Raw genomic sequence first — 14769 nt, 5'->3', positions numbered from 1 at the left:
GAACCGTTATTTACACTAACATTTCATTTTCAGTTTGGAGCCTGAGGCTGTCAGGTGTTTTGAGCGAACATTCCAATAAAGATAATCCATCTTCAATTGTTTAAAAACAAATAAAAGCACATCCTAATATTTGGGAGCAAATATTTGAAATTGTATAGATACATTACTTCAGCACTCACTTGATAATTTAAAAACAAAGGAAAATATTGGGGAAAAAATACAATTTCTAAAACAATTTCGTCATTTGAATAATGAATTAAATACAGCTAAATGTCTTTTTAAATGCGGTCATTTCCCACTAGCCTTGTGATGAGAAATGAAGACATTAATTCCAACAAAGCTGGAGTTGGCCTCACTTTCCACAGACTATAAAGGTCGAACTGTTTTGTGTAAATGGACAAAAAGAAAAGAAAAGCAGGCATGACGATGGACTGATACATGAGCCGTCTCAAACCGTGTTACCAACTTTAATCTTACAGTCCATCGATCGTGACTGTTTCCTGATGCCACGTGCTGTTATGTCAGTGTCTGCGGAGTTGGTAAGATGACGATTACATGCAGGCAGGGACGCTTGGATGCACTGGTACCTAACCTAAATATGGGAATTGTCATTCACAATTATACACGTTTACTCTGATCAACAGAAGTCGGTGTGTAGTTAACCCATCTGTCGTCACCCATTCATCATTATTGCTGCTAATGAACGCAGCTGATCGGATGAGTGTCAGTGCGGCGGACGGGAGCAGTTGAACTGAGACACTGGCCCTTTAAGAGTCCCTGGCTCCAGCGGCAGAGGCGAAGAGAGCGGAGAGCAGCGGCGGTCCGGAGCAGGCACACTGCAGCACAGCCTCCCGTAGCCCACCTGACAGCAGAGCCGAGCCGAGCCGAGTCGAGCCGAGCCGAGCGGAGCAGGGCGGAGCGGCATCACCGGGCCTGCCACCCGGTCCGCATCACAACAAATCGCGTCCTGGAAGGGGGAATGGCGGGGCACCTAGCCCGCTAGGCTAACCGAACACATCCCCTAGAAGCGGACGGCGCACGGCCGACGCCCCCCCCCCCCCCTCCTCGAAGATGGTCTCGTGGATCATTTCGAGGATAGTTGTGTGAGTACGGGCTGCGTCTGTCGTCCTGCTTCACACGCGACACGGCTCCAGTCATCGGCTGCCCGATGCGGCACCGCGGCGCCGCTGAGAGCTCGCCGCTGGCCTCTGTCTCTCGTGTTGTTTTGTATTTCCAGTAATGCAGCATTTAAAACATGTCGTGGGTTAAAGTCACAGTCGAGCTTTGTGTCTGTGTGATGCGGCACAATCTTTGCTAGCTGCTGGAAACGAACGTATGCTGGCTAGCCAGGGACCACCTGACCGTTAATGTGTTGGCAGGGAGATGATGATGATGATGATGATGACGATGATGATGATGATGATGGCAAAGTAAAACCTGCTTAATATGCCAGCCTCGCTCGAGACGGACTCCAAAGTGCCTGTCATGGCTTTAAAAACACACACACACACACACACACACACACACACACACACACACACACACACACAGCCTGGGTGTTGCTGCTGTGGTGACTGAGCTTCTCTGCAGGACACCATCTGGTAACATGAGTTGGTCAAACGTGACTGCAGCAGCCCCATCAGGGATGTGTCCATCCATCCGTCCCTCCATCCGCCCCCTGGCTGGGCCCATGTTCAGGAGCCGGCCAGAAAAAAAACATGGATGACTTTGTGTATATTCAAAAAAGAAAAAATCTGCATCAGCAGTTCAGGCCTTGGCGTCCACCTGAACACACCACATCCTGAGTGGAGTGAGGATGACTCGACTGTAATCAGCTGTCAGCATCGCCATTGTTTACGCAGATAGTTATAATGCTGCTTTAATCCTGTTTTATATCGAGTGACTGCTGTGGGTTTCCGAGCAGGATGTTGTGCCGTCTGACCACATCACATATGGTGTCATCTTTGTGTGCGTTTGTTATGATGTGATGAAAGGCCCATGTGTGGCAAATGTCGCTGTCGCTTTCATTCCCGTGAGCATTCTGCTCGCCTGGATTAAATTGAGTACATCGGCAAACTGTTACTTTCAGTGGCTTGCAGCTGGCTCCTCCACTTCACTGCACCCCAGGTAGTCATGCGTCAATTGGGAGACAAACGATGTGACCGGATATGCATGATAATGGATGCTGCACATCGCGCACACAAGACCAGTCATTTCTCGCCTTTTTATACAGCTTTAAACACGCAGCGTGCGTGTGTGTGTGTGTGTGTGTGCGTGCGTGAGCGCACCCCGTAGAAAAATGATTTGTCCGAACAACATCAAAGGAGAGGAAGCCTTCAAATCCAAAGAATTGAACATGAGATGGGGACACGAGGAGGCACAGAGTGTCTGCTGAGGGACTCAACTCGCCCGGAGGCCTGCTATGGGTCGACTCATCTTACTGTACACAGCCGAGAGGCTCTGCACACATGACTGAGCAGCTCAGACCAATACTGGGACACAGGGCCGACACAAGCGCTGAAAAACACGCTACATGTGCTCAGGCTGCCGACAGCTGGGAGCTCAAGCCTCACCGGGAGCCTTTGTGCGATGCGTACACAATCCTCGGTGTAGATAACGTGTTATAATTCACAATCTCTGGATTAAACTGTGAACATTACGAACCGGTGACTTTCTTTCTCTCACTGCTGCCCCCTTCACTCAGCGTTCAGGGTCCTGTCACATCAGCACAAATCATCCCGGTGGCACAGGATGTGACCAAGTGCACATCAGGAAGGCAGCTCTGTTTGCAGGCAACACATGGTGACCCGACCCTGGCAGACTTGTGTGTTTTCCCACTTTATCCAGATGCAGTCTTCCTTACTCCGCGATTATCATACGCACTTTGTTTTGACAAGGCGCTGTTCATCACCTCTCAATAGTGATCGTCATCCCCATTCAGATCAAACTATGTAGAGACTGTTCCAAGTATATAAAGCCCGGTGCAGACGGCTACATGTGTTTACATAAGTTCTGAGCAAACGTGGTTAACCTGCTCTTATTTTAAGCAGGACAATATTTGTGAGGTGTCAGCATCAACACCCAGAGACTGTGTCCTCCTGCTAAATCTCTCTCCTCTGACCAAGTCTTTCTCTGCTCCTTCCAGCCTCGCCTTTGGGACGCTCTACCCGGCATACTCCTCATATAAGGCGGTCAAAACGAAGAACGTGAAGGAATATGTGAGTATCACCTCTGGGTACTGTGCTGTGGGATATTTTGTTCCGGGCTACTGTCAGCTATTTATTTATTTTACGATACACATTGTGAAAGGGAAAGTTCATACGAATCCCACAGGTAGAATTTTAGGTGAGATACACACTTGACAATGTTTCATCAGAGGACACGATTCATTATCAGACAAGCCTGTTTGATAATGATCTGATGTCTATCAGACACGGTCATAAGCAGGAAGGACAGTGAATTTGGGACACACTAGCCCTCTTGGAATAGGGTCGCCGTGGTGCCAGAAAGACACAAAAAACTGTATATAACCTGCTTATCTCTGTCAGTTCTTATTTTATTCTAAGCTAGATATGACATTGTTTTGACCTTGAAAAGACACAGTAGTGTGTTGTTCATCTCTCTGAGCAGGTCATTTTCACCCACTGAAATAAAAGTAATGCGAATGTGCTTGCAAATGCATCATCTTGTGCATTTGTTCACAGTGTATTGTCATGAAATAGTTATTAGTTCACAGGGTTGAGACCACTAATGACTTGTAGCGCTGCCGTGTTAAAGGGGAAATGAGGCCAAAATGTTGGAACCAATGATCTATTGGGCTCTTGAACAGTGACTAACACCCAAAACATATTAACTGCTTGAAGCTATCTAACCCCGGATAGCAAAATGACTCACGCCCAGATTTTGTCATAGGGCCTGAAAATCTCCACATTTTAAAATGCTCTTAAGTTTTAAAAGTTTGTTAGTTTTAAATGATCCGAGGGATGTTTTTATAGATTTGGCGGCTTTTATGCAAAATTTGAGTGAATATCTTTTAAATAAAATAAAGTGATAATGACTTGAGGTTGGTATGGTTTAGTCTTGCCACTAGAAACCAGTAATAAAAACAAGAGTCTCATTCTGTCTTTGGCTGAATCTGTAAACTAAACGGGGTCCTCCCTGTTTACCTCATCACTGCAAGGGATGAGAGCCAGGGGGGCCGGGAGGAGGAGGCGGAGGAGGACATGGCAGTACTCTGGCCCACCGCATAGATTTGTGCTGGAGAACAGTCTCCTCCTGGTAGGTTACCATGGCAACCTCCCCTCTAAGTTGCTGCTCAAGCAGACGGCCACAGAAGGAGCGAATGAGGGGACGAGTTAGAGTGAAGGACGCCATATTTAGTACCAATGTTTTCATTCCCCTTTCCTCGTGTTTGGCTCTTTTCTACTGAGTCAAATGATTCAGCATTGTGTGTTTACACGGCAGCAGGCCTGTGGCCTGTTAAAGCATTTTAAACAGATGTTACTATCCATGGCTTTCCTCTAACTCTAACATTTGATATACGAATATGCTTGATTGTTGTTATGCATTTCCTTTAGTGCTTAAGTTACTGCATAAATTGTCGATGGCCCACATTTCCTCTGTCTCCGGAGATGAACCATGCTCACTGATGTGATCTGAACGGACTGAAGCACATGTCACATATCTGCGTCGGCATGTTTGTGTGTGCGGCTTCTGTCATATCTCCACGTGTCTCAGCACGTGCTCACTGAACGCCGTGAGTTTTCATGTGCTATTTTTGTTGTTGTGTTCTCACTTCCCTTCGAGTATTGGGGTCATGTTGAAGAAGGACAAAAATCTTACGTTACGAGAATAAGGCCATAATTTTACAAGAGTAAATAAATGAATAATCAAGAAGAAAGTAATTATATCACAAGACTAAACGGAGTTAATGAGTAAAAAGTCCTTATATTTTGAGAAAAAAGAGAAAAACTTTTACCAGCCATTTCCTCCACCACTAAAAAGGCAATTTCCTCCAACTCCTTGTGGGTCTTTCCACAGTTTCTTGCACAATATTTTCAAAGTCCTGATACTTAATATGATGTTATTTGTGAAACCTTTACTTAAAGGGGCAGTAAGCGATTTTGGACTGTTGTTGTTGATGATGATCACGCAGTCACGGGTGTGGGAGACAGACGCCATAACCACGAGGCCAAAACCTCTGAGTCAACGCATCTGTTGCCAGCACGTCTCTGAAGGTTGTCAAGGAGTGCTGCGTACACAGTGTTGAGTGGTGCGCTCCGTACCATTCATTTGTTTTCAATTTACAGAGCCGAAAAACACAGGCTCACACAGAACTGACAGCGAGTGGGCCGTGAGGAAATATTCGCAGATTTTTACAAAAAGTTTATTGGATTAAAATCGCTTATGGTCCCTTTTAATTCTCATCATTTTATGAGCTTATTATCGAACTCTCCAATTCCCCCCCCCTTAAGTGGTACTAATACTCCATCATACTTTCCGTGTGTGTGTGTGTGTGTGTGTGTGTGTGTGTGTGTGTGTGTGTGTGTGTGTGTGTGTGTGTGTGTGTGTGTGTGTGTGTGTGTGTGTGTGTGTGTGTGTGTGTGTGTGTGTGTGTGTGTGTGTGTGTGTGTGTGTGTGTGTGTGTGTGTGTGTGTGTGTGTGTGTGTGTGTGTGTCCAGGTGAAGTGGATGATGTACTGGATAGTATTTGCGTTGTTCACCACAGCAGAGACGGCCACAGACCTGCTCCTATCATGGTGAGTTGGGATCTGCTCATCAATCATTACCCTCAACTTACCCATCAACTGGGTTGTGATAAATAAACGGCTTATTGTTGGTGATTATTTTTTTCTCATGTTAAATTATCTGGTTTTCACTTACGCATCATAAAGTGCAACTCAGTTATTCAGCCTTTTTATACGTAGAATTGATGTCTTCCCTTCTCTTCGTAGCTCCGGTGTCTTCACCTTCCTCACAGCTTTTGTTTCCTTTTCCTCTTATTGCTGATAATTATAACTCTTGTTTCGTCGCCCAGGTTTCCATTTTACTTTGAGCTAAAGATTGCCTTTGTGATCTGGCTCCTGTCCCCATACACCAAAGGCTCCAGCGTCCTCTACCGCAAGTTTGTCCACCCGACCCTGTCCAACAAAGAGAAGGTGGGAACATGAGCTTGAACATGAGTCATTTATTCCCTTTCACAAATATAAACTAGTTTGCACGATGAAACATTCCGATGTTTCTTCTCCTTTGTGCTGATTGCTTTCACTGTTGTCTTTCCCCTCAACTGTCCTCCTGTGCTATAGGAGATCGATGAGTATATAACACAGGCCAAAGACAGGAGTTACGACACCATGATGAGGTTCGGAAAGCGGGGTCTCAACCTGGCTGCTACTGCGGCCGTCACCGCAGCCACCAAGGTGAGCTGCGTTTTTATCAATTATCTTTGAACGAGTCTGAACATATTGTGTGTGTGAAACAAGTTGAGATACAGTTCGCGACCGATGTTCGACTTCTTAATCAACCAGTGAGATCACGTGGTGTTTCCCTGCTCACGTGATTTGATCGGTGGGATATTCTGACAGCTGCTGAACGAACGGTTATACTAGAACAACAGATTTTTACTGGGAACACACTTAAACTGTATACACACTAGAACATTAAAAACATTACATTAAAGACATAGTTCCTGTTTGGTCAAAGAGGTCTTGTATGTAACACTCTGAATCTGGTTGTGTGACATGTATCAGATTATCCCCACAATGTGTTTGAATGGTTTTCCCTACACGGCCTGCGTAGAGAAAGCCGCACACAATCACTGTAGTTAAGTGTGTATAACTGGAAAACATATACTTGAAGCTAAAGAATATGGTTCTGTTTGTGTTAAGTGTGAAAAGTGTGCGGGCTGTGCAGCCTGTTGTGTAGTCAGCTGGATTGATTAGCAGAATGTATCTTGTTTATATCCTGTAGACACGTTACCTGGGTTTTCTGATAGAGCCTGACTGATTTATGTTAACTGATCAAAATCGTCTGTGTTCGGTGCTGTGGTGCTCAGGGACAGGGTGTGCTGTCGGACAAGCTGCGTAGTTTCAGCATGCAGGACCTGACTCTCATCAACGCGGACGACGATCTGGCTCTGCACACTTCAGATGCTCGCATGAGACGGGACCCCATGGACGAGATGAGCTCAGGGGCCAGCACGCTGCCGCGGGCCAAGAGCACTGCTGCACGGCAGAGTAAGGCCACGCAATGTGCACATCCCACTCAGCTTCATTGGCAGCTTTGCGTGGTGAAGCGTGGACCCGCACACAATCTGCATGATTACATACATACAGTTTGTCCTGTGTCTGGAGTGTCACCCTAAGGACTTCCTTTATTTAACTCTTATCAGAACAGGACTGGGGCTGGTCAAGCCAAGGGGAGTCATGTGATTTAACTGCAGATGGGAGGGAAGAGGTGAAGATGTGGGGAACAACGCGAAGAAGGTCGAGTTGGGGAGGGAGGTGGGGGGGGGGGGCAAACATGTGATTCCAGGGGGAGGAGAGGTTTGGAAGGAGGACTCTTTGTGTCACTACACTGCCGGCTGGCTGTGTGGGCCCGACGAGCTGTGAACTGAATACAGAGACAGTGAAACAATGAACGAAGCAGGCAAAGTGGCACATTTTATTTTACCAAAGAAACCATCTGCAAGCTCTAAAACCAAACTGACAGAAAAATAGAGCACAACAAAAGAAGTAAAGTTCCCGGAGAACAGCTTGAATTAAAATAAAAAATGTTAATATAGAGTATGTAGTGAAAATTCCAAACTTAATGCCTCTCTTACTAATGATGCAGGGCATTCAACCTCTTCTCAAAGTCTTAAATGAAGTGGACTTATTGTTATTTTAATGTGACCATTTAATATTTAAGACCTTAACTGCAAACGAGAAAAAAAAGCAATAAAATGTTTGAATTGGACTATTTGTAAATGCAGCAAGTTTGGGAAACGATATACTTCTTTCCATGATTTACAAACAAAGTTGCCGTGAAACTTAGTATTTTAATTTTAGTCCCCTGAGATTGATCTTGCTTAGCTGCCAATCCTAGCGAAAGTAGGAATTACAGTAGAAGACAGGGACCAGAGCTCTCTCCTACATGCTGCCAATGTAGCGTTGTTGGTGTGAATGCATTAAAATTGATTTTATCAATACTGAACATATGTTACCCAGATGCTCTAATGGTAGCTGGGCCAAAGACGGTCCTTCTTGGTGTAACCTTTTTATTATACAGCCAACTTCACCACTGGTGGCAACAAAAACATGTACTTTGAAAGTTGGCCACCGGGTGGTGGGAGAGGCTGTGACTTTAGCTGTGCACTGGTTTGCCCTTTTGAACTGATGCCTCCGTCTTGTTGTCTTTTGGATAAATCTTGGTTTTCTTTTGTCCAACCCTGCAGCCCGCTCTTCGGCAGCCGTGTCCCTTGCTGATGACGTGTCATCCCAACACAGCTCTGACCAATCGGACACGAGGACTGAGCACTCCGATGAAGATGTGGGAGAGAAAGTCCCCAAACGTGCGACTAGTGTCAAAGCAACCAAGAAACCTGCTGCTTCTAAGACAGAGGTAGGGCCAGGGAGCACGCACGCACGCACGCACGCACGCACGCACGCACGCACGCACGCACGCACTCTTAAAACGGCCACCACTTGAATAGTTCTGTCGTTTCTCTTCTTCTTATACTTCAGTTCGAATAACTGTGTTTATTACTCTTCACTTCCCCCTCCTCCTCCTCCTCCTCCTCCTCCTCCTGCAAGCCTCAAACTAAGGCGGTGAAGAAGCCAACAAAGAAAAAGACTACGACCAATAATGCAGAGACGCCACCATGAGGCCTGCTGCACACAGCCTGCAGACTCTTCTTCCTGTTCTTCTCCACACAAACACATATCCACTACGTGTGTGTGTATATATATATATATATATGTATGTCAATCACCAAAATTGCGTCGCTCTTGATGGTTTTTAGAGCAAAGTGCAGATTTAGTTTTTAGCCACCTTTTATGAGGGAAAAGTTCATTAGCATTTTCTGGGTTGTTGCATTTTTTGTCTCACTGACATTTAAAAGTCGGATGTTTCTCTGACCCCCCTTTTTTTATTTTGAAGGTCATTAGTAATCACATAATTGATGCTCCTACTCTCTTTGACATGTAGGCACCTGTAATAGCTGATGATATGAGCTGGTCATGTGCAGTCTTTTAGTCTTTTCAATTCAGTATTGATGTTCTTGATCCAGCTGTGGCGGTTTGATCTATTCTTCACGCCTACCTCCCTATATTTGGGTCCCTTATATGACCTCTGGATACTGGTTCCAGTTGAAAAACTAAAATCTCATGTTGATTTTCCATGATTGTAGAACTCCTCAGAAACATCTGGTTGAAGTTATAAATATTTTTTTTATTTACCAGGGAGGCCTGCACTGACCACTAGTCGTAAACACCCTTAATACTGACTCAGACCTCATCATTCCTCCTTTTACCTACAGCTCAGCACATAATGGCTTTCAATCAGCGGTCTAGTTTTACAGGATGACTTGATCATGATCTAAACTGTCTTGGTTTTCTCTCTTACCTTTTTTTTTTTTTAACCATTTGGTCTAAAGTTTAACTTCCCCTCACTAGGTCTGTAAACCTCTGAGTGAGTCTGGCTCTGCTTTGTTCAGGTCTCACTTTTGTCACCTTTCTTCCTCACTACTTTAATATGACTTCCGCGTCATGTACAGTGATGGAGAGGTTTGTTTAGTGTTGGCTTAGTTATCCTTCATCTAGACGTCCCACCCTAAGGTTGTATTTACCCACGATCATTAATTTATTACACTTCTGTTTTATACAGTTCTGTTGGTCATGTAATATTGGTAATAGATATGATCACTGTGCATAACCACGTCTCTTAAGGTAATGCTGTAACTAACTGACTGAGTAATACACTCGTCATAGACGAGTTGCCAGTGTTGGTGAGGTAACATCTGCTTTCAGTGATGTCAGTAATATCGTCTATGTTCAACATTAGGAAGTCATGGAAGTAGCTTTGCACTTTCTCAGTGATTTGAACCGCGCTGTGGTGATACTTTGCCTCACTATCAAAGCAGGATGAAGCAATATGGAAGTAATTCAACCAAAACCAACATCAAGAGACGGTGAGAATTATTTTCTCATCTAGGAAGAGCTTTTTTTTTCCAGTTGCCAGACTCTTCACTCGTCATGGTTTCTTCTGAGTGCTCTGTAATGGGAAATCTAAAAGCATGAGACCACTTGTGCACTCATCACTGCTGTCTGCAGGGGGAGACAAACCCCAACTCAACTGTCGGCAAACTTAATAAACTATGTCAACGCAATGTAAATAGGAAACGTCGCTGTATAAACAGTGAGAGCTTGCTTGCCTTATTCATTCTCTGGGCTGACAAACATTTGATTTCACCATAATTTGTGGGTTAAAATTCATAATCTTGACAAATCATATGCTCTGAGATCAGAGGAAATTGATTTTTGTTGTTGTATTTTAATTAACAAGTCTACTTCACATCAAGTCTTAGTAGAGAATTTCAACCGAGTCTAAACGAATGCTTGTATGTTCACATCCTGCTATGTTCTCTACTTAGACTGGTTATAAATTATCATAAGGCCATGGGCTTTTAATTTTAATGTTTAGAAGTCACATTCTGTCTTATCAAGATACCGCTCTAGATTTTTTTCTTGTTTCACATTGGATATTTATTTTTGATTTTTTTTCTATTTAAAATCAGTATTGCATACAGAGACATTCATATATTGTTTGTGCCAATTCTCAAAGCTCCATGTCAAAAAGGATAACAGTGTGTGTGCTGGGACAATGGTGTAACAAGGTCATGTAACAGTAATAAAACTACTAATAAATGAAAGTAAATCTGTGTGTTATTGCCCATTGTACAGATGAATGTCTGGAGACTAACACTGGGTCAGGTTTGTTCACCTTCTAATTCTCGTTCGTGTTTATGTCCCCATACGCACACACACTTAAATGAAGTCAGAGAGCTGTAATGGATTAACCAGGGGCCTGTGCGTCAAAGCAACATTTGCGGTTGTCGAGGTAACTTCAGGTTAAACTGGTTCACTTCTGCCTGACGTAAATCACCATGCTACGAGTCGTCATTCTACGTGAGGGATATTTATAGATGAGTGGAATCGTGTTGCTGTTCCAGACTTTTCATGTGTCCACTCTGGTTTTAAACAGGGCATCTAATGAATGGAGGGAGATGTTTATCACACGCCAAAGTACATAGGCTAATTTAATATTATCACCATTTAAATTCAACAAAGATTATGTGATCCCTGACCGCCTTGCTGATTTTACCATGTTATTCTGTCACTGTAACATGAGGAGACTGTGAGACAATAAATGGAGATTCAAATCAATTTTATTTGTTTAGCGCCAAATCACAACATGCATTGTCTCAACACACTTTACATTGTGAGGTCGAGACCTCAAAATATTACAGAGAAGGCCCAACAGTTCCCACAATGAGCAAGCGCTTGACGACTGTGCAGAAAAAAAACATTAAAGGTATTGAAAAGAGGCAGATTAGAGATTTTGAGAGATCTGATAAATCGATATCGGGTCCCTGTTCTGTGAAGTGGACTCCCGATTTTGTAGAAATTTAAATATTTCAGAGTTGCCATCTGCTGTTATTTTAGCTTTAATACGTTTCACTGCACTGCTTTTTACCGCTTCATGCCAAATATTGGATAAAGGTACGAGTTCTTCTGAGAAATAACACATTACTTGTCTTAAATTACCAATTACTTCCTCTCCATTTTCAGAAAGTTGTTTAACGGTCAAAGGTTGTTTGATTTCTGTCAGGTCCATAAGATCCTTCTTAAACTTTTTTAAATCACATCTAACTTTTTCTTTATATTCTTTTGGAACCACGGACAGTAACTGATTCTGTTTAATGTCTTTAAATCTTTTACATAATTCTTTACTATCTACCTGAATAGGAACATTGGAAAACTCTCTGAACCAAGAATAAAGCTGATTGATTTCAACTTCGGTGAATTTTATTGTATTTGGTCCAATTGGTCCCCAAAACTTTGTGAATAAGATCACAACAGAAAATCCATAATCTCTGTTCCATTGATGGGCTTTTTTAAAAAGCTGAGACATGCAAGGCTCAATGCTCTTTTTTTCTCTCTTCATACATGGGCTATTGTACGTAAAAATCACAATAATTTCTTCTTTGCGTCTTTGGTTCTTATAATTTCCATCAAGATATTTATCAACTGCTTCAATAATAATCACCTCTGTGTGTTTCTTCTCTTCATATAGCGGTTTGGGGACTTCATGATTGAATGTACCATTTTCACCCACTATTATGACAGATGCACACTGATTAGTTTTTTCTTTACAATCCTTATGGTATTGGAATTTTAAATCCTCCAAACTTTTAGCAGAACCACAAGGATTTTGGCCGGTAGTGAGAGTCAGCCATGGCAAAGTGTAAATCTCGGGCAATTCCAGACATATTTGTATAGGGTCATGTCCTTTCCTAAAAATTGAAAAAAATAAAGAAAAAAGTTAAATGTATTCCACAGGTAGAGATCATATGCTAATAATTGTGTTATTTAATGGTCCGACTGCAAAGTTCACCATATGTGCTGTACAATTGTATGTATGTGTAGGTGTGAGGAAGGTTTTGATTAATCTGAATGGGAAAAAGTTGCCAAATATTAAGTTGTGGTGGCATATTAATGTTAGCTGTCACATTTTACAGAGCATGTTTGTAAGAACTTTAATGAAGACTTGTCAAAGTCAGCTGAAGAAAAAAATGGAGGTTGTATTTAACTTACTAACTTTATAAAACAACCATTATTACCAGAAAATGCATTATTCTAATTATTAATATAATTGACGAGACAGTTGTTGGATTTGCTTGAAGGGGAAGTATGCAATGTGCGAGAAAGCTTTTCCTGCTCTGATTGGGCCGTGACCTCGGTAAAGGGAGACTGAGTCGTGGCACCACCCGCTAGCACGTCTCTTAACGTGTCCATGACTGATGTTTACAAACTGCACTCGCAGTGTTGTGTGGCTTGGTCCGCACCCTTTTTTGTGTGTGTTCAATTTACAGAGCCGGGGCTCAGAGTGGACAGCTAGCGGACCGTGAGGAAATATCAGCTGATTTTTACAAAAAGTGTATTGGATTAAGATTGCTCACTTAACACTATCATTTGACATTCGCATAGCCCATTTTCATGGGAGCAGCAGACATTCATGCATTCACGTTTTGAGGGAGATCCTTAGCTCGGTGGAGATTGTTGGAGGAATCGCTTCTCTGTTCTCTGGAACTTGTTGGCTGCTACTCTCAGGCTTTGTGAGGACAACAACAAAAAAGGACATTTCAATACATCCAAAAAGCAGTCCTTTCCATTCTATACACAAGTTGTCGTATTCTAACTGAGTTACATAAAGGTATTTAGGGTAATTATAGAAGGCTGTTGGCAAGTTTAAAGGGTGGGTCATCCCTGCTTCTTTAGCTAACAAACTTAAAATCTGATGGCTCGTGTTTGCAGAAGCAACAATGCCAAAGTAACAATGAATTAATTAAAGATTTTGAGGTTTCATGTATGGGACTCGGAATTTTCATTTTCCTTACAAAAGTCCAGATTTATGAGTTATATGTGAAACTTAAAGTACATGCATGTGAAAATCGTTAAAGTAATAGTCATCATCCAGAAAGAGCTGGCAATGACGTGGCATGATCAGGTGATTAGGCGATTCTTGTAAACTGGCATCTTTCAGGTCTGACAGCATTCCAACAGCAGTTCCCATTAACATCACACACACCATTGTGTTGTTGGAAAACGTTTGGAGAGAACAGATATGAAAACAATGCACCTGCCCTTTGTGTTGTCTCTCCTGGCTTCTGAAATGCACAGAACTGTAGCTGGCAGAATGCTTTGACACAATTCAGAAATACTATTTACAGGCTGGCAGCTTTGAATCACATCATTTAAATAGACAAAAAACAACTGACTCTTCAAATACTCTCACTGCTAAATGGAAACACTAACATGATGAATAATAGTTTACTCACAAGCTCAACGATGCTGACACTCCTCGAGAAACCGAAGTCCATGTGAACGAGTGAAAAGCAGTTAAAGGGGCAGTAAGTGATTTTGGAGAAAGCTTGATTCTCTCTATATTGTTATTTATGATTTTGCTCTGGCCGGGCAGTGAACCTGCGACCTTAGGTATGGGATACCAACGCACTAACCACTACGCCAAAATCCCAGAGTTGTCAAGTAAGGTCTGCACCGTATTTTTTGTTTTCAATTTACAGAGCCTGGGCTGAGCCAAAACCTGATTCAAAAATATCCACTGATTCTTGCAAAATGCGTTGGTTTGGTATCGGTTACTGCCCCTTTAACACTTCATCTCCTTCTCCGCTCTAATGTATGTGTTGTTTCACGTAGTTCACATGCACAGAGCATTATAAGGTAGACGAGATTAGGGGAGGAGCCCTGCATAGAGGCATGGCCTTTTTAGGGCACGAGCGCCAACCAGCAGGAGGCTTCTCTCTGGCATGATAAACGCGTCGCCCCCAGCACGTTTACATGTCAATATTGAAGGAAAGTCATAGCTGGAAAAAGGATGTGACAGGTTTTATACTTTTACGTCCTCTGCCTAGCAGGATGACCAGATCCACCTAAAAATTGCTCATAAAGGCTAAAACACTTTGAAGATTGTCATGTAGACAAATCTGTGA

At 43.0% G+C, this 14769-nt stretch overlaps 2 protein-coding genes across 3 annotated transcripts; one reads left to right on the top strand and one right to left on the bottom strand.

The window, feature by feature from the left end:
* The first annotated feature begins 535 nt into the window (after positions 1 to 535).
* On the top strand, positions 536 to 10913 carry reep2 (receptor accessory protein 2). The gene is made up of 8 exons (XM_035649133.2): positions 536 to 1103; positions 3146 to 3218; positions 5682 to 5758; positions 6037 to 6157; positions 6305 to 6418; positions 7054 to 7234; positions 8434 to 8600; positions 8792 to 10913. Exons 1-8 carry the CDS (start codon positions 1072 to 1074, stop codon positions 8861 to 8863), a joined length of 837 nt encoding a protein of 278 aa, XP_035505026.1. The 5' UTR covers positions 536 to 1071; the 3' UTR covers positions 8864 to 10913.
* Positions 10914 to 11549: 636 nt separating this feature from the next.
* On the bottom strand, positions 11550 to 14471 carry LOC118319054. 2 transcript variants are annotated; one of them, XM_035649130.2, is made up of 3 exons: positions 14098 to 14471; positions 13219 to 13370; positions 11550 to 12552 (listed from the first exon to the last, which is right to left on the bottom strand). In XM_035649130.2, the coding sequence occupies exons 2-3, from the start codon at positions 13242 to 13244 to the stop codon at positions 11589 to 11591; spliced, it is 990 nt and encodes a 329-aa protein (XP_035505023.2). In that variant the 5' UTR covers positions 13245 to 13370; positions 14098 to 14471; the 3' UTR covers positions 11550 to 11588. The 2 variants fall into 2 exon arrangements, with proteins under 2 accessions (XP_035505023.2, XP_035505022.2); XM_035649129.2 differs by having other exon boundaries at positions 13285 to 13370.
* Positions 14472 to 14769: the final 298 nt, after the last annotated feature.

Source organism: Scophthalmus maximus, chromosome 9 (genome assembly GCF_022379125.1).
Source record: "Scophthalmus maximus strain ysfricsl-2021 chromosome 9, ASM2237912v1, whole genome shotgun sequence".
Lineage (NCBI taxonomy): Eukaryota > Metazoa > Chordata > Actinopteri > Pleuronectiformes > Scophthalmidae > Scophthalmus > Scophthalmus maximus.
Note: the sequence above shows the minus strand (reverse complement) of the source record. Positions and strands in the feature narration are given on the sequence as shown.

What these genes read in the sequence shown, in the direction of transcription:
- reep2 (XM_035649133.2), top strand. Translation starts at nt 1,072, where the DNA reads ATGGTCTCGTGGATCATTTCGAGGATAGTTGT. An exon ending in CGAAGAACGTGAAGGAATAT is followed by an intron (nt 3,219 to 5,681) that starts GTGAGTATCACC and finishes GTGTGTGTCCAG; the next exon opens with GTGAAGTGGATGATGTACTG. An exon ending in CCCTGTCCAACAAAGAGAAG is followed by an intron (nt 6,158 to 6,304) that starts GTGGGAACATGA and finishes CCTGTGCTATAG; the next exon opens with GAGATCGATGAGTATATAAC.
- LOC118319054 (XM_035649129.2), bottom strand. Translation starts at nt 14,139, where the DNA reads ATGGACTTCGGTTTCTCGAGGAGTGTCAGCATCGTTGAGCTT. An exon ending in GTGTCAGCATCGTTGAGCTT is followed by an intron (nt 13,371 to 14,097) that starts GTGAGTAAACTA and finishes GTCCTCACAAAG; the next exon opens with CCTGAGAGTAGCAGCCAACA. An exon ending in CTAAGGATCTCCCTCAAAAC is followed by an intron (nt 12,553 to 13,284) that starts GTGAATGCATGA and finishes TTCAATTTTTAG; the next exon opens with GAAAGGACATGACCCTATAC.